The 25,228-nt window shown below is 42.6% G+C and overlaps 1 protein-coding gene across 1 annotated transcript in view; it reads right to left on the reverse strand.

Annotated features, from left to right (window-relative positions):
• PIP4K2C (phosphatidylinositol-5-phosphate 4-kinase type 2 gamma) overlaps positions 1-25,228 on the reverse strand; it is a 102,115-nt gene that overhangs the window by 15,274 nt on the left and 61,613 nt on the right. Inside the window, exons 3-6 of the mRNA XM_068267436.1 lie at positions 24,343-24,439; positions 11,939-12,085; positions 5,447-5,593; positions 1,515-1,553 (exon numbers count right to left, since the gene is read on the reverse strand). Coding sequence (XP_068123537.1) covers positions 1,515-1,553; positions 5,447-5,593; positions 11,939-12,085; positions 24,343-24,439 — 430 coding nt within the window. The remainder of the gene's footprint in view (positions 1-1,514; positions 1,554-5,446; positions 5,594-11,938; positions 12,086-24,342; positions 24,440-25,228) is intronic.

The raw sequence follows: 25,228 nt of genomic DNA on the forward strand, positions 1-25,228 counted from the left end.
TCATGTGCTCACCGGAAAAATTTGCTGCTTAAAGGGACCCTGAGCAGTACATAGAATAAAAAAAATGTACTTACCTGGTGCTTCCTCCAGCCCACCACAGGCTGCGAGGTCCCCTGGCCTCCTCCTGGCTCCTCTCCGTGTCCCTACAGCAGCTCCCGTTACCGGCGAAACCCCGGCCGGCTCTTCCTGGATCTTGACGCATGGTGTCATCACGCCGGCCGCTACGCATCATCACGGCAGCCGGCGTGACAGTCCTGTGCATGCGCGATTTAGAATTAGAAAACCGCAAATACGCAGGACTGTCATGCCGGTTGTGATGACACCAAGCGTCAAGATCCAGGAAGATCCAGGCCCGGGTGTTGCCGGAGGGACACGGAAAAGAGCCAGGAGGACGCTGGGGGACCTCGTGGCCTACGGTGGGCTGGAAGAAGCACCAGGTGACATTTTTTATTCTATCTACTGCTCAGGGTTCCTTTAATCACAAACAGCAAAAAGGCATAAGATCATCATCCATTATATCCAGAGATATTAACGCCACTTGGGGATCCCTTCCTGTCTCCTCTGTCACATGGATACCAGTTTTCCTCAGAGCGTATGGAAATAATAGTACATAGTGCAGTATCTTCCAATCCACACCTCCCCGTGAAGGAAACCAGCAACCTGCAACTCACACTGTGTTCAACACCACCAGTATCACACAAATGCGCTCACTGGACTGAGGATGCTGCTCAATTACAAACAGCCAGAACAATCCATAATGCTGAGCATAAAGCAGCCATTAAAAACTAAACAAACGCTTCCATAGCACAGTAAAAGCGTTAATAAGACAATAAAATTGCGTTATCACACTCACGTTCCATATGTAATAACAGCGTATCAAAACTCCAGGGTCCTGGATTCTCATAGCATGCTGACTCCGTGTGCCGCCCTGAAGCTCCACTCTACGCGTTTCGTCATGAAGACTCATTAGGGGCTTGTGATTGGTTGGCAAAGCAGAGGATATATACTCTAATCATCCCTCCCCTTCACATTATTCACCATACTCAAGCGCTGTAGGAAGACTCGCTTACCTCGAGCAACCCCTTCTCTTCATATGCTTGGAAACCGGTTATCCATGTGACAAAGGAGCCCGGAAGGAATCCCAAGTGGCGTTAATATCTATGGATATAATGGATGATGTTCCTATGCCTTTTGCGGTTTGTGATTAAGCAGCAAGTTTTTCCGGTGAATGAATTATATACACAGTAGTGGGGTGTTCACCTGACGGTGGTGCGCTTCAAGGGCAGGTGGAGGAGCTAGCTATTATAAGGTTAATACACTATTATTGCTATATCTTTCTGTTTACACAAATCTCCTCTGAGGGTATCGACTTCAAGCCATTTTTGATGCATGTATTGGATTGCCACACAGGATTCTTTTGAACATTACCGCAGGATACCGTACCGGTATAAGAGATTAACACTTTAAGCTGAGGAGTGCAAGTGTTTTTCTGATTTTCTAATATAAGGACATACCTTTTCTTTGTCACTGGCTTCACGGGAGACCAAGGAACCCTAAGAAAACAGAGAATTAGTTAGCAAGTTCACAGTAGACAACAGGTGTCTAACTCCAGGCCTGGAGGGCCAGATCCATGCCAGTGTTTAGGATGGACTGAGAAAGAGAGAAATGTGTTCTACCTGATGGACCACACCTTTCCTGATTCAGACCCATCAATTAATTTGAGCGGTGTCAAAATGTGTGTGAGGATCTCGGCCCTCGTCAGAGCAGTTTGACATCCCTGCACTAGACAGATGTCAACCTATTTAGGTTATGAAATGGATTGCTTGATCCGATGATTCCAAAAAAGGAGCTCTATTAATTTTAGATTTTCTAACTTGTGTGCGTATGCAGACCCCCAATAACACATTCATGGGGGGAGTCCGCCAGAATTCCTGAAAACTAGGGCACCCTAGTTAGTAAAAGTTTCACTCCCTGGACATCAGAGGTTGTCCTTGCCATTTCTGCAAGGTGGCGCTGATCTTGACAATGTTCTGAGCCTTGCTATTGGTGCACTGTTCTGATGTAAATCCTCTCAGGTGACGACTAAGAAAGAGACAGTGATAACTTATTTAGTATTTTTTTAGCGCTGACATCTTCTGCAGCGCTGTACAGCGTATAGAATCTTGTCACTTAGCTGTCCCTCAGAAGGGCTCACAATCGAATCCCTACCATAAGCGAGGGCAGGGCTCTTTCACCTTTTTGTATCTTGGATATTGTTACACATTTATTAATATTAAATTTGTCACTGTAATTACCAATTCTGAATTTTGTACCAACTCTGCATTTCATATATTGGTTTATACCATTGTCTGTATTATTTTGTACCCCACAGAGCCACAGAATACGTTAGCCCTTTATAAATCAAAAAATAATAATACCTTCAGGTGTTGCTAGACTGATAAGCTGTCATAACATTCTTTTAGTGTAATAACAAAAAAAAGGTACAGGTATGATTTTTGTTCCCACTACACTGTCACTGCCTTATGCTTAGCTGGGTGGATGAAGCAGAATTATATTATCCACATCACTTGCATCCTGCTATTCAGACATGACATCTTAATCCAAGCTATGAATGGAAATAATTCCTCCCTGACTTCACCTAAGGCTCCCAGTTTCTTTAACACATAATTAGCATGTAAAGCTGCTGCAATTCATACATTATACCGATACATTATACAGATATTACAGTGCTGCTTATCTGTATCTGGAAGCAGTTGTCCTCAGACTACACTCTACACTACACTAGCCTAATGAGCAAGTCTGTAGTCAAAAGAACAAAACAGAGTGAGCTGACCAGCTCTTTTTCCCCTGAAATGCTAAGGCCAGCACATAGAGATTTTACATTATATACATTAATGCTGCAAAAGGATTTTATTTCTCGTCTAAAGATGTATTCTATATGGAACAAATTTAGGGAGCTCTGAGTATACTCAATATATTCAATTTATTAATCATACAAACAGTATCTACAAAACCACAGATTTATAAAACCCCCCTAAAACACTTGGAGTATGAAATTGGGCAAACTGATAGTCTTCCATGGAGTGCACGCCTTTTTAAGAAGCCTATAGTGTATACACTTTTTATATCTTCGGCCCCAGATGTAACAGTTATGCTTCCATTTACAGAGGCCAGATAGGAAATGATGAGATTCTCACCCCGTATGCCGTACTGCAGCATGCCTCTGTGCAGATACACATACACACATTACAGGCCTTTAAAGGCCAAACCTCGATCAGTAGTGCTAATAAGGCTACCAAGCCTTCAGACTCGAGTAACCACCAGGTATGGATATGGCTGCGGATCAGTTGGCACAGGCGGGATGTCTAAGTGGACATTGCTCAAACTGCATGGCAGACTTCTCTGTCTTAGTTTAACTGCGCTGCAGAGATAGTATATTTAGTTCCTCCTTGTGCGGCGATGGCCACATCGATCGGTGATGTTTGACGAGTCCTCTTGTTACGACCATAAGGTCACATTAGCTAGTTACTTAGAGGAAGAGTGCAGAGGCACGGGGCATGCCATGTATGGGCAACTTCCAGGTCCAGCCTCACAAAGCACCTGACACGTTTCATCACAATTGACTTCCTCAGGCGTAAATAAATTGAATATATTGAGTATACTCAGAGCTCTCTAAGTTTATGTCCAAATTGATTTTTTTTCCTTCTAACAAAGCAGTGATTTGAACCAACCAAAAAAACTAAGTGGACAGAAAGAGGAGGGGCTTTTATTTTTACAAGAGGGCAGCATGCCTATTTACAGTCTTCAGCCATCACATGTTGTAAATTAGCACTTCTACAAGACTTGTAAGCACAAAACTCTGCTGAAAAACTAATGTCTTTACTATTATGTATATGTTAGCAGAGATATCAGAAAATTATTTTTTTGCTATAGTGCCCCTTTAAAGAAAATAAAAATACACCTTAATATATAATGAGATACAGAACATGTTTGCAAATTACATCTAATAAGTTCTTATTTTCCTGCCTTTACAGCAAATATCTCAGCCTAACCAGCTACTGCTCTTACACTTCTGTTTCTATTTGTCTGTCTTTCAAGCAAGCAGGTTGATCTGCATGGTGTTTGCACAATTGTATCAAGCAAGGTGGTTCATCATCCCTTTGGATGTATAAATGTTATTTGAGGATTGTAACACATACCTGCTGTTGACATGTCCAGGCGACATGATACTTATCTGTAACAACTAACGGGAACTTGGAGGTGTAGGGAACCATGGGATTTGCCAGATATAGGGAGCATGATACATCACCCAATTAACACTTGCGATCAAATTCCAATCGCTTATGGATTGCAAAACGCTAGGTACAGTGAAACTAATGGAAACCTGTGGTGAATGTTTTCATTAACGCAATCCATTTGTGACGAGATTTCCTCCCTAGCACAATCTCCATCCTGCTGCATTTTTCAGGTGATTGACCTCCTATACTTTGTATAGCAGCTCATGACAATCCCATAGCAATCGTACCACTATGCAATATTTTCTGCGACTCGGCAATTCAAAATATTTTCTGGCATTCCCCCCCACCGCAAATAGTTAATGCACCGTGCTTTACACTTAATAGAACGCAGCGGAATAGCAGTAATGAAAATTAGTTAGTGATAGGACTAGGTTCTTTATAAAGAACTATGGAAGATGTTGCCCCTACATAAATACACAATAATATGCAAGGTTTGTTCTAAAACCTCAGCACCAGCATTACGTTTTTTTAACAATAGGAGCTTCTGTAGCTCCTTTATAGGATAGAACAAAATAAGACAGGCTAGTATTCAGCGTATGAGAGGAATCGGTGCAGGAGACAGCCAGTATATGGCTGATCCTGCTGCTGCACAAGTCCCGGCCGTGTTAAATATAATTCGACTTCCGGCAATTGCTGGAGGCCGAATTATTGTGTTTTAAAAGTAACTTCAGCTCTGTCTTCTGACAGCGCCGAAGTTACTCCGGGTGCACTGCTATAGCCGTAATTCCTATTACGGCCTATGGTGGCGCTGGCTGCGCCCAAGTCTCCTGCGCTGGATTCACTGTGTTAGAGTATTCAACCCCCTTGCACATCAATGAGCCTTGTGAGCCTAGGACCCTGTCAGTTGTTCTTCCTTGGACCATTTCTTATAGGAACTAATGACTGCATACTGGAAAGCCAACCCCCTTTCCACCACCCAAAACAAGACAAAAAAAAGTTTTTGACCAGTTAAGCCTTTTACTATGTGGTCCTTGTCAAGTTACTCAGATCCCTATTCTTGCTCATGTTTTATGCTTCAAACACAATCTACAAGGACCGACTGTTCTCCTGTTGCCTAATATATCCCACCACCTAACAAGGTAACAAGAGAACAAATTCTGTCATTGACGTTGTGGCTGATCTTTGTATGTCAACCGTTGTGCACCTACCTTGAGGTCATACTTCCTGTGAACTGTAAGCCGGTGGCTGAACATATTTCTCATTACCAGCATGTAAGAGTCTTCATTGTCTACGCTCAGGCGATACATCCCCAGGAATTGAGGTAAAAGGGTGCTGCCATGACATTTTACAATGTGCTAAACAGACAAAAAAATAATAATCCATTATTTATACATACATCACTGACTAGTGGTTTTCTACGGTATTACAAACAATTTAAGTGTTTCAAACAAATTTTTTAATAGAGTTATCAGAAAAGAGAATTTCCCTGCCCATTGCTGACTTCAGCCACAAGTACTAGAAAAATACAACAACAATACTGGATAATTAAATGCGACTCAGTCAGTCAAAAAGAAAGAGCTCTACTGGTCATTCAATGGACATCAACAGTTCACTGCTGGATCATCCGGTGAATGTTTGACTTCAATACAGGAGCAGAGAAAGAGGTCCATGGGTTCAAAGCCCGCAGAAATGTATGAGAGTAATGGTGCCATACACGGTACAACTTTTTCAATTTTTCTTCTATCACAGAAATTTGATCGATTTTCCTGTTTGGTCAAATAGTTATAGTAGTTATTAATAGTTAGTTTGGTCAAATTATTTTCAAGGTACCATTCACGAACGCTCGATTTCTGAGAAAAACGATCAAATATAAAGAAAAAGTTGGTTTACCCAATAGTATTTTCTTCTTCATCCTACTATACAACTTCACAATCATCCAGATTTTTCCAACATGTCCGATCAGATTTTATAAAACAAAAAAACAAAAAAAAAAAACACTGAATAATTCCTCCCCCCCCCCCCCCCCCTCGATCTAAAGAAAAAAAAAAAAGATTATTTTCCCTCTATTCGATCGCTTGGTCAAATAAAACAGGAAAATCGTACGTTTTCATTGTACCACATATGGGCACCATTAAACTGATACACGTACAGGCACCAGACAACTGAATGGAAGAGGTAAGGAAGGGGCTTTACTTCAAATCCAGAACCAAAAAATGCTTTTCTAGTGGCTTTACAAACACATGGAAATGCACTTTGCAGGCAATACTGTACTACCATTTAGCAGTAATGCAAGCTTTCTTAGAGAGATTTTGTATAATCACTGTCTAACTTGTCTTTCATGTCTTGACAGACATGAAACCAAGCCTCTTGAAAGGATGGAGCATGAGCAACCATCCATTATACAGTACATAAGATATAGGTGAGGCCTTTGTATAGGTAAATCTTAGCAAATAAACATAGCACAAGCATATCAGGGCATGCGTAAACAAGGTTTACTGGAAACAAGTAACTAAAAGGTTCTCCTTTACAGGCAGATAAGCCCCTGATTAATACTTTATTTCCAACATGGTGTTTAATCACCCTACCCAATGTTTTCAGTCTAGAAAGGAATACCATTATAAAACTAGCTGAACTGAAAATAAACTGATGAGATAATTGTATTTATATGGTAAATAGAACATTCCTAGAGTCTCATTCAAATTTTAAATGCAAGATTGAGTTCTAAACAGCAGCCAGAGGTCAGTGTGGCAAAAAGTATTTATTTAGCTGTAAAAAATAAATAGCTTTTGAACTTTATAGCCCAGTCTTATTAGCTGTGTTTCCACAAGGAAACAAGTGTTTTGGCTTAGGTTTAATTTTCAAGAGAGCTTGGCTGTATTTGACTGTCTATTAACCACTTCACCCTAAAGGCGTTTTTACCCTAACGGACAAGAGCGATTTTCATCCTTCAGTGCTTATCCCTTTCATTTGCCAATAAATTAATCACTACTAATCACAATGAAATGATCTATATCTTGTTTTTTACCCACCAATTAAGCTTTTTGGGGTTGATCTTTGTTTTCAGTAATTACTTTATTTTATATTTATTTTAAAGGGAAAAACAAGGAAAAAATGTAAAAAATACACTATTTCTCCAATTTCATCCCCTATAGTTTTAATATAAACACTGCTACTGTACATAAAACCCACACATTTTATCTGCCTATTTGTCCCGGTTATCACAACATTTTAATTATGTCCCTAGTACAAAGTATGGTGTCAATATAGTATTTGGAAATAAAGGTGTATTTTTTCTGTGGTGGTTTTTTTTCCCCCACTATTTTCACGTGCACACGCACAGCGGCAGCAGCACTGTCTGACTTAAAAAAACATCCCGGAGCCATTAAGAGGCTCTAGCAGGACGTTTTTATAAGTCAGCTTGTAATTAAGTGGTTAATAGATACAACCATTACTTTTTTTTAACAGGTAAAATAGCTCAAAGATTGGGAAAGATTGGTCAAATGGGATAACACAACAATAAATTTAATAATACATTTATAATATCAGATCCCATGCATCCTGCCAATGATACGAATATATTAACGAGAAAAAATTGAGAATTGGCTTTTGGGTGCATGAGAAATTACAAACAATTTTATTCCATATCAAAATATAAGTAGAAATCATCAAACCCAAACATCCCCCTCAATATAAGAACTATTAAAAAATAAATATATAGCTAACTCCGCCCCCCCCCCCCCCCTAGAGAGAAATTGAGGCTGCAGTCCTCAAAAACCGCCCTACGTTGCGCTATACGCTTCCTGGTTGGCATGGTGGAGCGCCTTTTGCGTTCCAGCGGGCCGCCGCCCATGCGTCCGCGTCGGGGGGCGTGTCCTGCGGCGCTTTGCCGCTCGATGCGTCCCTGTCGCGCATGGCGGACGTGACCGGTGGCGTGGGCTGGGGTAGGCGGGTCCGGGCTTCATATGGGGATGTTTAAATACGCCGTCATGGCGTGCATATTTGTATACTCTGCTGTTTGCCTTTGAAAAAGCCGCGAGAGGCGGCGAAACATGTCAGGCTACAAGACAGCTTCCAGCTCTCCCCGGCATCACCCCTGGAGCCACTGAAACCTTTGCAGGATCCACTGAACTCTTTGCAGGTTCCATTTGATCGTAACTTCAGGATGGTAACTATGGATGTCCATGCTGCACACGTCTAGCTGCCTGGCACAGTGGCCTATATTGACGCTTTTGTCTTACCACGCTTTGTCTCAAGTGCTTTCATCTATGGCTCTGGTGTGCATCAAGCATATACTGCCCTGACTTTCCCTGCGATTGGGGGACCTTCTAAGATATCAGGCTGTGACTTTACCTCCTGTGGTTTGTCATTATACATGATGCCATTGCATATCTACATCTGTGCTTGACAAGCTTGCTGCTTCACACTGGTGTGGCTGATTTACTCCTTTCCAACACACAAGGAATCTGCATGCGTGTTCAGGAACTGATGCTGCTTCACGCTTTTCAATTGCTGCTTGAGATCGCACGTGATACTGCTGCATACTAACCTCTTTGCTGGATAAGCTTATAGTTGTGCATCTGTGTGGTCCATCTCATTCAACATACAAGAAAGTGCCACCTTTATATGCTTTTTAGCAGCATTTTGGAGTCAATTTGAGGAACAACACTGTCCTTCTTGCTTCAGTGGATGGACATTTGGTTTTACTAGCCTGCATCAGTGGGACTCATTTTTGGGTTTTTGAGGACTGCAGCCTCAATTTCTCTCTAGGGGGGGGTCCTCCGGGGGGGCCGGAGTTAGCTATATATTTATTTTTTAATAGTTCTTATGATATTGAGGGGGATGTTTGGGTTTGATGATTTCTACTTATATTTTGATATGGAATAAAATTGTTTGTAATTTCTCATGCACCCAATAGCCAATTCTCAATTTTTTCTCGTTAATATACTTTTTTTTAACTCTTGCAATTAAAGCAAATAAAAAGGGACCTCAAAAAAGTTATTAATAGGACTTGTACATCACACACCCATGTTTATTTCATCATGTCACGTGTAAGTTTAGTTTTGCTTTAAAATTACCATTAACTTTTCAAACAGCAATAAAAGTAAGGATAAATCTTAAAACCTTAGCATTAAGGCAAAAATGAAAAACTGCTTTTAATGTTTCTCGTCATATTTCAAAAGTAAAAGGGCCTATATTTGTATTCCAATGCTTGATACAACTTACCGTATTTTTCGGACTATAAGACGCTCCGGACTATAAGACGCACCTTGATTTAGATGGCAAAAAACAAGTGAAAAAAAATAAAAACTAAGCCTAGGTGCATCCATGGTCCAGGAGTGGCTTATGGACCTTTAACCCCCTCCCCCAAGACTTCTCTAGCTAAGTTACACTGCCAAGCTACACTACTGCTGCCCCCACCAACTACACTGCACTTCACTAAGCCCTGATGCCTCCCGCACCCAGGTACACTACACTGCACATACCCCTACTTCCCTTCACCCTGACCTAGCTACACTAACGGACCACTACAATAACATTGAGCTCTCACCCATCCAGCCTGGGTGGCAGCTTCATCTTTAAAAAGTAGTGGTCCAGTGTGGGTGTCCAGGCTGTACATCATCCTAATGGGGTCCCCGGTCAGGCGGCAGCAGCAGCATTGTGATCTGATGGGTTTCCGAGTCCCCGAGCGGCATAGCATCAGCGCTGTACTGATGTGCAATGCTTCTCCTCGGCAACACTTTCCTTGTCCCTGCGGTGAGGCAGCAGCATGATCGGATGTTTCCTGACTTGGCATAGTAGCAGCCTCTGTAATGTCCTATGATGCTGGTCCTTTTCTGCAAATCTTGCCGGCGATCATCATGTCCCTGCATCAGCGCGATCCTGGCAGAACATGACACCCTCAGCAGCTGTATGGCAGAGTCCTCCGAGGCTTCCATACTGCCTTGGCTACTGGCACCCTCTCATGACCTGTGGCGCATGTGCGCCGGGGCCATGGGGTGACATCAATAAACAGCGCAGTACGGAAGCCTCGGCGGACTCTGCCACTATAGCGGCTGAGGCTGTCACGTTCTGCCAGGATCGTGCTGACACAGGGACATGATAATCGCCGGCAAGATTTGCAAAAAAGGACCAGCATCATAGGACATTACAGCGGCTGCTGCTATGCCAAATCAGGCAACATCCGATCATGCTGCTGCCTCACTGCGGAGACAAGGAAAGCATTGCCGAGGAGAAGCATTGCACATCAGTACAGCGCTGATGCTATGCCGCTCGGGGACTCGGAAACCCATCAGATCACAATGCTGCTGCTGCTGCCGCCGCCGCCATCTGACCGGGGACCTCAATAGGATAATGTACAGCGGAAGCCAATTAGCAGACACAAGCGCCCAGATAGGTAATATTTGCCACATTCGGACTTTAAGATGCAGTAACTTTTTCTCCCCACTTTTGGGGGAGAAAAAGTGCGTCTTATGAGCCGAAAAATACGGTAGTGCACAGTACACATTTTTGTCAATATTTTAGATCATATTTTCATGAGACAACACTGAAAAGATGACACTTTAAACAATATAAAGTAGTCAGTGTACAACTTTTATAGCAGTGTAAATTTACTGACCCATCCAAATCACTCAACACAGCCATTAATGTCTAAACCCCTTGCAACATAAGTGAGTGCATCCCTAAGAGAAGAATGTGTAAATTCTGTGGGGCGTCCTCCAACAGAATGTGGAGGAAAACAAGGTCTTCGACATCCACCAGCTTCATCATGGAGAAGCGGAAGAGAATTCCAGTGACAAGCTGAGAAGCTCTAGTGTACTCCATACCTAAGACAGTTAAAGAGACTCTGTAACATCAAAAACCTCCCCTGGGGGGTACTCACCTCGGGTGGGGGAAGCCTCCGGATCCTAATGAGGCTTCCAATGCCGTCCTCTGTCCCACGGGGGTCTCGCTGCAGCCCTCCGAACAGCCGGCGACAGACCTGACTGTACATTCAATATTTACCTTTGCTGGCTCCAGCGGGGGCGCTGTGGCTGCTTTCGGCTCGGAAATAGACGGAAATACCCGATCTCCATCGGGTCCGCTCTACTGCGCAGGCGCCGGAAACTTGCGCCTGCGCAGTAGAGCAGACCCGACGGCGATCGGGTATTTCCGCCTACTTCAGAGCCGACAGCCGTCAGAGCGCCTGCGCAGGAGCCGGGAAGGTAAATATTGACGTCACCGCTGTACGGAGGGCTGCAGTGAGACCCCTGAGGGACGGAGGATGGCGTGGGAAGCCTCATTAGGATCCGGAGGCTTCCCCCACCCGAGGTGAGTACCCCCCAGGGGACGTTTTGACGTTACAGTTCCTCTTTAAGGCGATGCTGGAAAATAATGGTGGGCACAGAAAATAGACACTTTGGTCACAATTTTAACATTCTTCACTTAGGGGTGTACTCACTTTTGTTGCCACTGGCTTAGAATTTAATTAATGGCCGCATGTTGAGTAATACTGATAGGACAGCAAATTGCACAAGCTGTACACTGACTGCTTTACATTGTATCAAAAAGTCATATTTTCAGTGTTGTCCCATGAAATGAAATAAAATATTTACACAAATGTGAGAGGTGCACTCACTTTTGTGAGATACTGTATGTAGGTATTTAGAGAGCAGCAGTGCCAGAATGCAATGGAAAACACAACACAATTACATTTTACTCACTTGATGATAATTAGACAAGATGCTGTGCATATTCGCAACATCATCACTAGAGATTTCTTTAACTGCCAGTGTCTTGTCATAAGACAGGAGAAAGCGACCATCATGTGTTTCATTTTCACCATAAGGAGAACTCCGGGTTAAGGAAACCTACAACATAGGAAAAATGTAAAATAATTTACATTCCATGAACCAGTGCAGCAACTTAAAATATATCTGACATAACAGATCTATGGCACAGATATTGCTGACCTTCTGTCATCTGGCTGTAATGCTGATGCACTGGTAATAAAAGCTTTCTGGGGTCCCCACTTTGCATACTTTTTCCAGTAACACGATCCTTTACACCTATCACAATGGCTACATACATATTTGCTCCTGGGCTTTTGGGCTGAGTCCCCAGTTTGAATCCCTGCCAGGTCAGCATCTGCAAGGAGTTTGTATGTTCTCCCCGTGTCTATGTGGGTTTCCTCCCACATCCCCAAAACATAGATAAGTTAATTGGCTTCCCTCCTAAAAATTGGCCCTAGACTTTGATACATACAAAGAGTATATGACTACGGTAGCGACTAGATTGTGAGCCCCTCTAAGGGACAGTTAGTGACAAGACATTATACTCTGTGCATCGCTGTGAGAAGATGTCAGCGCTATATAAATACTAAATAAAAATAATAACTGTTGTGCAATTATGATCCCACCTAATTTTCTTGCTGGAGGGTCAATATTACAGCGAGAGGACCATTACCTGAAGTTCTGTAAGGCTATCTTGTGTGTTCCAGAAGAGGTTTCTCTGCTACCAGCAAATTCTGCAGTTCAGTGAGGACGACAACATCTCATCTTGTCAAAGTAACACAGCTGTTTAACCCTTTGCGGACCCATGCAGGTGAAATCTACGTCCTGTTTACCTCCTATTTTTTCCACGAGGGTGTAGATTTCAACTACTCTCGCTGTGCGGTCCCAATGTTCTCGCTGTTCATGTGTCCCTGGCACCACTGTAACCCGCTCGCTCAGCTGTCTAACAGCCGGTCAGGAGCCAACCTTTGATCGCTGTGAACCAATCACAGTGATCGGAGCTCCGTTTTTAAGCAAAAAAGGTCTCTGCTCCATAAGGGGCCAGAAATGTCTGGTCCAGAAGAGGTTAAACAGTTTTGCCTTTTCTAAAAATTATTACCATTGTAAATCCAGAAAAGGTACTGGTAATTCTAACACCTCCTTCCACCCCTAAATATTGTCTGTAACCTTAACTAAATTTACAGTGCTGCTTAATATGTTGGCGCTTTATAAATACAATAAATAAATACAATTATAATTTAATTAAATCTAAGAAAATCAAAATGCCCCAACTTCCAAGTCGAATATTAACAACACTAAACTTTAAGGGTGCGTTTCCACTAACGCGAATTCGCATGCGTTCCCCGCATGCAAATTCGCATAACCAATAAAAGTGAATGAGCCTGTGTCCACTTGTCAGGAAAACGGAGCGTTTTCTTGTGCAGGAAAAATCTGCTCAGCAGAGCCATCCGAATTCGGACACCGCACACACGCATGCGATTCGCATACAATGTATTTAATAGGGAATTCGCATGGTGTTTTTCATGCGAATTTTCATGCGAATTCGCATACGATTTCGCATGGAATCAATGAAAAAGCACACAGGCACTGACATGGTTAAATTCGCACACAGCGTCATCCATGCGAAATCGTATGCGAATTCGCGGTGAAATTCGCATCCAACAGCATGCGATTTCACTCCTGCATGCGAACTCGTCCGCGGAGAATCCGCGGCGATTTCCCACCGCACTAGTGGAAACACAGAGGAGACATCTCAGTTTGGTATAAAGCTTTGAACCTGCAATCTATCTCCCCCTTAAGGTGGCCACACACACCATACAATTTTTTTAAATATCTGTGCAATTTAAGAATTGCAATACATTTTTCTGACTGATTGTAACATTTCAAAAATATGAGCAATGTACCACACACCTATGTTAAATTTTTCCCCAATTATGATAAAAATGATTGGAAACTGACAAAATTGCTAGAGTATGTATATTAATAAATTGACAATCCAACACACACCATACAATCTTTAGAAAAATTGAAGAAAAATATCTGGCATTCCAGATCGATTAAAATCGAAGAAAACGGGAAATCCGATCGGATTTTTCAGTCGAATTGAAAAAAAGCTTTAGATTTTTTCGGGAGATCAGATAGTTTTTATCGAATTAACGTAAAATCGGATCATTTTATTGTATCGTGTGTGGCCACCTTTACAGAGATATGCCCTCAGCTGGTCTGACGACCTGCAAATACCGATATCAGTTCAACAATTGCTGAAATCCACTTCAATAATTCTAAAATTGTCTAAATGCAACTCCTACTGGGAACAATCACCCAAACTTCTGCTTAGATGGTATTATACTCCGAGAAGGATTGCCTCATTCACTGCTGATGCCTCTCTATGTTGGCACTGTTCCGCTGCTCCTGGTACATTAATGCATACGTTCTGGGAATGTCCTATGATCCATAGTTTTTGGCTACAAATTGAAACTTTAGTTCCAAGACTTTTTAAAAAGAATTTTTAAATCACCCCTCAATTAGCATTACTCATGATAGGACTAGAAGATCTCCATAATAATATCCAACCTCAGATTTGCCATACATTAACAGGTGCTCTTTCAATAATCTTCTCCAATTAGAAATCCATAGATCAGATTTCCATCTCTCAATTATTAACGCTAGTACATAGGAACTTGCTATTAGAACAAAAAGGTTAGGAGTAGAACTTCTAGAGATAATGAATCCTATCTTCTCCCTAGATCCTGGTTGGAAGTACACATCTGAGATCTACACCTTTCGTCCCCTGGTGTTCTGTGCTTCTTTTAAGCAAGAAACATGATACGATATCAGTTACTTACTACTTCTGTTACCCATTTTATGTTGTATTTAGTACTGTTGGTATTTGTGTTTATTCTGAGTTTATTAGCACATAACACTTACCAAGCGAAGATAAAATCATACTTGGGGGCTTGTTCTAGCCCACTGCTCCAATAAATCCTTTGTTGTCGCAATAAATTGGTTGCTCGCCCAAGTAGGGTTAGAGAAGATTGACCACACAGTGGACAATTATGCAAGAAGTGTGCTATAGTCTAATAATTCATTGATTGTGTACTGTATAGGTTAATGTTTATCCTGTTGTACTTTATTCTAAGAGTCTTATACCCTAATAGACAAGACACAGAACATTTATAATCACGCTTTTCTCCTAGCGGACTCAAAGCGTCAGAGCTGCAGCCACTAGGATGCGCTCTATAGGCAGTAGCAGTGTTAGGGAGTTTTGCCCAATGTCTCCTACTGAATAGGTGCTGGCTTACTGAACAGGCAGATCCGAGATTCTGGTCTCTGGTGTCAGAGGCAGAGCCCTTAACCATTACACTATCCAGCCACATCTACAAATTGAAAATACATCTTTTGTTAACAATAAAATGAGAAAAAAACAGAAAACAAAAACAGCAAAACCCCTTACACACAAACTAGGAAAGCACAGAGAAGACCCGTGGATGAAATGTGACTGAGTAAGGGGCGTTGCTCAGGGCAGATGTGGCTGCCGAACAGTAGGGATACTGAGCTGTCACTACAACTCAGGGGAAACATGAAACTGATGCAGTAATGCAAGTTATTGTATGCATTTAGGTGTGACACTTAGCTGTCAAATGTTATAATAATGTACAGTAACTTTTCTGACCCACCCAGCTGCTCCTTTATCACACCAGAGTGAAAAAGCAACTGGGGATAACACTGCATAGAAGTAATTCACAGATCTTGACAGCTTACATTATATAATTATTATTGATTTATAAAGTGCCAACATATTCTGTGGCACTGTACAAAGTAAGAAACGAACATGGGGTACATAATACAGAGAATGGTGTACACCAATATACAAAATACATAACGGGTGACAAAATACAAAAACTATACAAAAAACTAATTACAAGATACAGAATTGGTAATGACAGTGATAAAAGTAACATGATGAATAAAAATGTATAATGATTTTCCAGGACAGAAAAGAGGGAGAGAGCCCTGCCCTTGCGAGGTTACAATCTAAAGGAAACAAGAGATGGGGAAGTATACAACAAACATATAGAGGTAGTGTGTTTTAGGATATCTAGTAGGAGTGCAAATTGGTCTTAGGACAAAGGGGAATTGGTCTAAGGTAGAGCATATGCTTGTTGGAACAAGTGAGTTTTTAGTGACCGTTTAAAGGTAACAAAGGTTGGTGAGTGACGGATGTGTTGTGGGAGGGCATTCCAGAGAAGGGGGGACAACAGGAGATCATGTGCAGGACTGAGATTGCGATTGGGTTGGTATCTGGAAATTAGCGAGGAGATGCACAGGGGAGAGAGATTGTGGAGAGCTTTGTAGGTTAGGGTTAAGAATTGATCCTCTGGTTAATTGGCAGCCAGTTAAGAGCTTGACAGAGAGGGGCAGCAGAGAAGGATTGAGAAGAAAGATGACAGAGGGGCAGCTGAGTTCAGTACTGACTGAAGCAGGGACAGTCTGTTAGAAGGTATTCCACAAAGTAGTATGTTACAGTAGTCCAGACGAGAGATTATAAGAGCATGTACAGTATTAACCATTTTAGTTGTGTCTTGAGTGAGAAAAGGTCGGAAGTGAGATATGTTTTTTGAGTTGGAGAGGACAGGGTTTTTACAGAGGTCTTTATTGCCACTATGTTCCACAGTACTAAAGCTGTACTTCATTCTGCAGCTTTAGTACTGCAGAACATAGCAGGGCTGTGGAGTCGGAGTCGTGGAGTCGGAGTCGGAGCAATTTTGGGTGCCTGGAGTCGGGAAAAAATGTACCGACTCCTAATGAATTTAAACTGTAATTAAAATAGAAAATATGATAAAATTTTATATTTCTCAGATAATAGTCATCATAAATAATTTATACATACAATAATAGCTGTGCTTCGTCCACAAAAATGAAATAAACCAATCAAAGTTAGTTACTTGTGCTGCTTCAATAAAGCAGTCCCCGTATTTTTAAAGTCAGATATACCTATCTGATTGTGACTGTATACAGTATATGATGTGTACACAGGAATCTCTTATATAAACTAAATAACATCTATGCTGTAAGTATAAAGCCTGATGTGTAGCCATGTCACTAATAGAGATGGTCAATGAGATGGAAATAATTCTGCGTTGATTCTGATTTATGGCCAGGCTGCTCATGGCCAGGCTGCTCATGAAATCAAATAATTTGATGTGTTAAAATTTGGATTGGTGACTACGAATTAAATGGTACCTGAGAAGGATGAAAAGAAAAGTTTTATACATACCTGGGGCTTCTTCCAGCCCCCTTTCAGGCTAATCAGTCCCTCGCTGTCCACCTCCACCACCTGGATCTTCTGCTATGAGTCCTGGTAATTCAGCCAGTCAGCGCAGTCCGGCCACATGCCACTTCCACAGCCAGGAGCGTTCTGCACCTGCGCAATAGTGCTGCGCAGGTGTAGTACGCTCCCGGCAGCGGAGTGTGTGCATGCGCACTACGCCAGACTGGCTCAAGTACCTGGACTCATAGCAGAAGATCCAGGTGGAGGAGGAGGACGGCATGGGACTGATTAGCCTGAAGGGGGCAGGAGGAAGCCCCAGGTATGTATAAAACTTTAATTTCATCTGTCTCAGGTTTACTTTGTTACACAGTAGTACTATACTCTACATATGCACTCTCCACAGAGTTGCAGGGAATCCACTGAGAATGTTGTGCACATTGAACACAGAGGTGTTGTCTATCACCCATAAACCTGGTTCAGATTGTGTAGATTGTGTATGAAAAATGTGTAATAGAGGAAGAATCTCCTTATTCCCCTGCAGAGTACCTGCACATCACTCTTACATGTACCCACAGTCACATTGCCTAGGGCCTGATAGATGTTCTTTGTTCTGGTCTGTACCTTCTACAAGTACTCTTACCAAGGACTAGTTTTAGTCTATGACTAAAGGGAATAAATATGGCTTTCTCCATACCCTTCTCACTTCAGTCGTCTTTTAGAATTCCTAAGCGTTGGCAGTTAAGAGAGGAATTTCATGTTATACTTTCAATCAACAAGATTGTAATATGCAAATTAGAGGAGTCAGAGGAATCCTAATCTGAGGAGTCGGTGGATTTTTGTACCGACTCCACAGCCCTGGAACATTGTGGCAATAAAGACCTCTGTAAAAGTCCTGACAGCTTTTTCTAGTAGCACCTTCACACAGTGACTTCTAGGAAATCAGAGACATTTGAGCTCTGATAAGTAGATTTGCAGTAATAAGAGGATTTTATAGATCCTATCCTACACAGAAAGGCTCATGAATATTAAACTACTTAGTGTTCGACTCCGCTAAAGTTTAAACTCACTTAGTGTACAAATCCCCGTTAAGAACTTCATCACTCATAAGAAAGAAGCGTAGGGCATTATGCTGGTGAAACCATATTTAGCACAAGACATAAGGCAAAGGGCCTGGTTTACTAAGGCCTGGGCCACAATAGCATTACAAAAAAAGTCAGTTATGGATTGTAAAGGAATGGATGCGAATGGATCCAATGTTAACCTGTGGATCCCTTCACATTTGTCAGTTCGAATGGATCCGTTCCGATCACACTCCACTTAACAGACCGGAAGTTTGGTTCTGCCGCAATATTTCCAGACAGCGGGGCCCAGCATAACTGGAACGGAGGCTGTAGCAGTATGTGGGAGCCAATGAGAAGACGCATGTAGACAACACATTGCCTAAAAACGGACCTCTCTAGCAAGCAAAAATCTACTTTGGTGTGTGCTTCTGCAGCAAGGCATACTGAGCTGAGTGTCCAGCAAGGATGATGGGGGTCTGGAATGCATAGTTGGCAGGGCAGGAGGTCTGCGGCTAATCTGTGGCATGTGTGCATGGAGCAAGCAGGAGGGAGGGGGAAGGTGTGTACATCCTGAGGACGGAAAGAAGGGTTGTCCAAATATCAGCGGGGTGGGGAAAAGAAGAATACTGCAGCGGCGGCTGAGGGGGGGAAAAGGAAAACGGTCATACAGGCAGAGGGCTATAGGCTGCCTATAGACTGCCATTTTTAGCACCTTCCGTTGTAACAGAATACAAACAGATAACATTGGAACAGAAACGGATACAAACGGTTCAAAAATCGGATTAGTTTTCACAGATCCATTTACCAGAAAGTGCCAGTGTAGCCTGGGCCTAAAGCATCTCCAGTGGTTATATCATCATAATGACACTGTACTGTTATTATTACACTGTACTGTTATCAAATCATTAGCATGATCTTGTTTTGTTGCAAGTTTCCTGTATTTCCTACCTTGTATGTTACCCATTTATCTATTGTCCAGCGCTGCGTTATATGTTGGCGCTTTAAAAATACAAGAATATTAATAATAATCATGAGAGATCCAGCTAGCACAGACCAGATTTGTTAAAAATGTGTGCCTGCTGTCAAATGGTACCAAGTTGATCTACTTCATACTGAACTAGAAAGGGGGGGGGGGGAGGGGGGTTCAGAGGGTTGCCGAAAAGTTCGAAAATTAACAGTTGTATATTTGGAATCACACAGCCATTAATTAACAGATGCCTAGGTTTCACTGACTACCATGATATGATCACAGTGAGTGGCCCATCTAAACAATTTTTAAAGAGGAACTTCAGCCTAAACAAACATACTGTCATTAAGTTACATTAGTTATGTTAATTAAAATAGATAGGTAATATAATCTCTTACCCACCCTGTTTTAAAAGAACATGCAAAAGATTGCGATTTCATAGGGGCAGCCATCTTTTTGGTTAAAAGGAGGTGACCGGGAGCAGGAGACAGTTCCAACTGTCCTGTGTCCTGACCACCCCTCCCAGCTGCTCGTGCTAGGCTTCAAATCTCAAATTCAAAATAAAAACCAATTTGTGCCAAAACAGCAAAACGAGAACAACATCATCAGAAATCCCATCACGCTTTGCACAGCATCAGGGGAAAATGCCCAGGTAGTTTTCTTCTGTGCAGCTAAAAATTAGGCTTGGGTAAGAAAAGTTCTGATGCTGTGAAACTGTTAAATAAATACCAAGCCTTTTCAGTGCTGCTGAATAGATTTTTAGTCTGGAGGTTCACTTTAAAGAGAGTCTGAAGCGAGAAATCTCGCTTCAGACCTCAGATAGCAGGGGCATGTGTGCCCCTGCTAAAACGCCACTATCCCGCGGCTTAACGGGGGTCCCTGATCCCCCAAATCCCCTCCGTTCAGCAGGGGAGCGCTTCCGCATTGGGGCAGGGCTAACCGCCGCAACCCTGCCTCCCACGCGTCTATCAGACGCGTACCTCCGCCTCTCCCCCACCCATCTCAGTCTTCCTTCACAGAGAGGGACGGGGGAGAGGCGGTGATGCGCGTCTGATAGACGCGCTGAGAGGCAGGGCTGCAGCAGTTAGCCCTGCCTCCAGGAAGAGCAAAATTTACGACCAAGTTGGTCGTTGATTTTGCAGGGGTGGGTTTGGGGGTGAAGGGACCCCCGTTTAGCCGCGGGATAGCGGCGGTTTAGCAGGGGCACACATGCCCCTGCTAACTATGAGCTCTGAAGCGAGATTTATTCTCGCTTCAGAGTCTCTTTAAGTACTCTAGTCTGACTGCTGGTTTATGCGATTTAGAAATGGGTTGTGAAAACAACAGTGTGGTCATGTAACACTGTAGAACAGCTTTCATCCTTGGTAGGGTTAGCGAGTGAGATGCATATCATTCTGAGTTGATGCAGGATTATCTTGCATGCAAATTAATGCAGCTTGAAATGGTCCAACTGAATGCCAGCTTGGTGATTTGATTCGTGCATTTTTAAGACACATACACTTGTATAACCCTGTACCGCCCCTATGTGGCCTGGATTTTGATCATTTCATAGCTTGCACTCTGTTATACATTTTATTCCTCATGTTACATCTGTCATTGTAACCACCAGTTCTTTACTTTGTACAAGTGTCCATATTTGATGTATATCATTGCCTGTATCATTATGTGCCCTCCGGTTTCCTACTTTGTACAGCACTACGGAATAAGTTGGCGTTTTATAAATCAATAATAATAAGCTTGTAATGATTTGCATCTTATTGTCCATCCCTAGTATCTGACTGTCTTCTTCCCTGGCAATGCCTGATCTCTCTGTTAAGTCCAAAAGGAAGAGGGTTAAAGAAAACCTGAACTGAAAATTAAAAGTCAAAATAACCATACACACGTCAAACTTACCTCCCATGTAGTCTACTCCTCAATCCCTTTCTCCTGTCCTGCGTCCTGTTTGTCCACTGTGATCAAGGTAATTCTCCGACCTCCATTTTGAAAATGGCCATTACCCCCTAACAGCTTTCTGGTCAGCACACTGTTAAACTGTAACATCGCCCCACTCGAGCCGTAGGGAAACATGGACATTACCTGGCACATCAGTTGTCCTCTCAGCTATAACTGACAGCTACTGATATATTTCAGTTCTGACAAGATGTCAGAACTGGAAAGGATAATTATCAGAAGAAAATGGTGAGCTTCTGATGGCAAGATAACTATGTAATGTTCAATTGAAATTACCTCGTGTTTATTTTAAATAATTTCACTCAGTTCAGGTTCCCTTTAAAGAGAATCTGTAACGTTAAAACGTCCCCTGGGGGGTACTCACCTCGGATGGGGGAAGCCTCAGGATCCTAATGAGGCTTCCCACGCCGTCCCTCGGGGGTCTCGCTGTAGCCCTCCGTACAGCGGTGACATAATATTTACCTTTGCAGGCTCCTGCGCAGGCGCTCTGGCTGCTTTCGCTCCGAAGGAGGCGGAAATACCCGATCTCAGTCGGGTCCGCTCTACTGCGCAGGCGCAAGTCTCCGGCGCCTGCGCAGTAGAGCGGACCCGACTGAGATCGGGTATTTCCGCCTCCTTCGGAGCGAAAGCAGCCACAGCGCCCCCGCTGGAGCCTGCAAAGGTAAATATTGAATTGAACAGTCGGCACAGTCGCCGGCTGTTCGGAGGGCTGCAGCGAGACCTCCGTGGGACAGAGGACGGCGTGGGAAGCCTCATTAGGATCCTGAGGCTTCCCCCACCCGAGGTGAGTACCCCCCAGGGGATCTTTTTGTCGTTACAGAGTCTCTTTAAGGAGTCAGTCTTGCTCCAAAGCCCAGATCAGAACAGGTGGTGAGTGGCAGATCAAAATTGCAAAGAAGGGTCAGCACTCAGTTTGCAGTAATTCACAGGTTTACACACACACACACACACACACACACACACACACACACACACACACACACACACACACACACACACACACACACACACACACACACACACACACACACACACACACACACACACACACACACACACACACACACACTTTGGGTGCCACTAGGTATCCCCTTTGCCGAGGTACAGGAATAATAAACCTGAGGGTTCCTGCAAACTGTCCCTACTTTGGAATACTGTATTGGATGGCTACCGAGTCCAACACCAATGGCATTCCTGCATAAGGTGTGCAATCTTTTTGGATTTGATGTGTGAGTGCATCAGTCACAAGACATAATGCAGCATTCCTGCACTTAAAGAGAAACTCAGTCCAAGAATTGAAGTTTATCCCAATCAGTAGCTGATACCCCCTTTTACATGAGAAATATATTCCTTTTCACAAACAGAGCATTAGGGGGCGCTGTATGGCTGATATTGTGGTGAAACCCCTCCCACAAAGAAATTCTGAGTACGTACTCTTGGCAGTTTCCTGTCTGTGAACCCTGTTGCATTGTGGGAAATAGCTGTTTACAGCGGTTTCCAACTGCCAAAACAGCAAGCAGCAGCTACATCACTTGCCAGCAGTAAAAATGTCACCATGCGATAAATGTCAGAATATAAATTAGGGATTTAAAATATTTTACCATGGACAAACACTGACTAGATCATTTATACATAATTATTGTAAAAATAAAGCACTTTTTTATTACATTATTTTCACTGGAGTTCCTCTTTAAAGCACACCTTAGCAGAGGCAAACCTACCCAAAATAAGCACAGAGGTATGTTCATGCTGGATCAACATAGGTCTGCGATTGCCTGCTCCTCTCCTTGGCCAACCACCCAAATTACAAAAGTCAAGTTTTCAGACAGGAAGTGGCAGGCTTGCTGCAATATTCCCTCCCATCACTCTCTCATTCCCTCCATTTCTACATCCTTCTTTAGGGACAGCATTGCAGCTGCAGCCGAGTCTCACAGGCGACCTGCTGAGCTGCAGTGCCGGCCACGCACAGTAAATCTCTCGATGGCATAAGAGTTGTTGGAGGGCGAGATCTGCTCGCTAGATGGGAACTCTGCTGCCAGCTCCATGCTTTCATAAGGATCTCTGTGTTACATAACTGACTTTCCCAAAGGGAATTTCTTTGGAACGGAGGCATCAAATATTTAAGAAGAAAAAAAAAAAGTGTGAGAGTGACGGCACAGTCCCCTATACACCTTTCGTAGAAATTAAAGACCTGGTTGGGTGAACTTATGCTAGGTACATACCATACTATTTTCTGTTCGATTTTTTAGATTTACCTGCCAGATAGATAATTTCCAACATGTTGGACATTATCTAATCATCTATCTGCCTAGCAATTAGCATTGTTCTACTCAGCAGGCGATAACCAGAAGACCATGCACCAGATATAATGACGAGTCTCTACAGAAAATAATCTAACAGAAAATTGTATGGTGTGTACTAGGTATAATGCTGGATACACACCATGAGTTTCCGCGTCGAATGCATCCGTCGATACGCGTCGATTCGATTATTTCCGAGCATTTCCGAACGAATTTCGATGATTTTTAGGTCGATTGCCATGTAAAGTATGGCAAATCGACCTAACGATCCATCGAAGCTTGAATCGGACATGTCGGAAAGAATCGAATCGACGCGTATCGACGGACGCACCGAACGAGGAAACGTATGGTGTGTATTAAGCATTAGGCTTTAAACATTTCCATACAATAGCAGGTTACTGAATTTCAGGCTGCCCATAATGAATGGGGTACAGTTTAAACCAGCAGCCATGTGCAGTACACAAATATAAGAGAAAATTGGAGATAATAGCCTCTATTCATTAAGCTTTATCAAACACTATGGAATGTTTGATCATTTACCTCATGGGTAAAATATAATTTTGAATTCACTAAGGTGTTATATATTTATCAAATGTTTTATCGATAAAACTTTTAATAAATCTATAACACCTTAGTGAATTAAAAATTAGATTTTACTCATGAGGTACATTATCAAACGTTCGATAGTGTTTGATAAAGCTTAGTGAATTGAGGCCAATGCCTTGAAATATGGGCAGAATGATCCATTTCACTGTGAAGAACGCCACAAAGTTGCTGCACTTTACCTGATAATCCTGGTCATCTATTCCAAATCGCTCTCTTAGATTTCTGAAGACTTGTGGGCAGTAATCCTTAAATTTAAAATGACTGGGCAAATTTTCTCTGAAACAAAAAGGGAAATCACATTTACATGAATAAGAATGAACAAACATACACAGTATATATTTTATACATACATGCCCAAAGGGAATCTGAAGCGAGTAAAATTATTTTAAACATGCCGTAGCTGCAAATGAATATTACATACTAAACTCCTCATCATTTCCTCTCAGAAGCTCACCATTTTCTTCTTACAGTGATCCCTTGCAGTTCTGACAATAAATTTTGTCAGGACTGAAATATACCAGTTGCTGTCAGTTATGTATAAGCAGCTGTCAGTTACAACTGAATGTGCAAGGTAATGTCCATGTTTCTCTACAGCTCAAGTGGGTGATATTACAGTTTAACAGTGTGCTGCCCAGGAAGCTGTTTTTGGGTAATGGCCATTTTCAAAATGGAGGACGGAGAAGTCCATCAATCACAATGGACAAATGGGGCGGGCGGATCGCTGGAAACCAGTCTTATCACGCGAACGATAGTCCGTACACACGTCGGATTCCGCGTGCGAACGACGGGACGTTCAAACGACCCGTCGTTCAGAAAAATCCGACGTGTGTACGGGCCTTTAGAAAGGAATTATACACAGATATCAAATTAAAGATCTTAATTATCACCTACAAAGCCCTTTAAAGTCTGACTATAGCTTACATAAATTCTCTTATCTCCAGATACCAACCTACACGTAATCTCTGTGCTAGCCATAGTCTCCTCTCATCCTCCTCTAGTCACCCTCTTCTCATTCTCAGATACAGGACTTATCTTTTATTTAATTCCTCATCTGGAACTCCATTC

Source organism: Hyperolius riggenbachi, chromosome 2, assembly GCF_040937935.1.
Source record: "Hyperolius riggenbachi isolate aHypRig1 chromosome 2, aHypRig1.pri, whole genome shotgun sequence".
NCBI lineage: Eukaryota > Metazoa > Chordata > Amphibia > Anura > Hyperoliidae > Hyperolius > Hyperolius riggenbachi.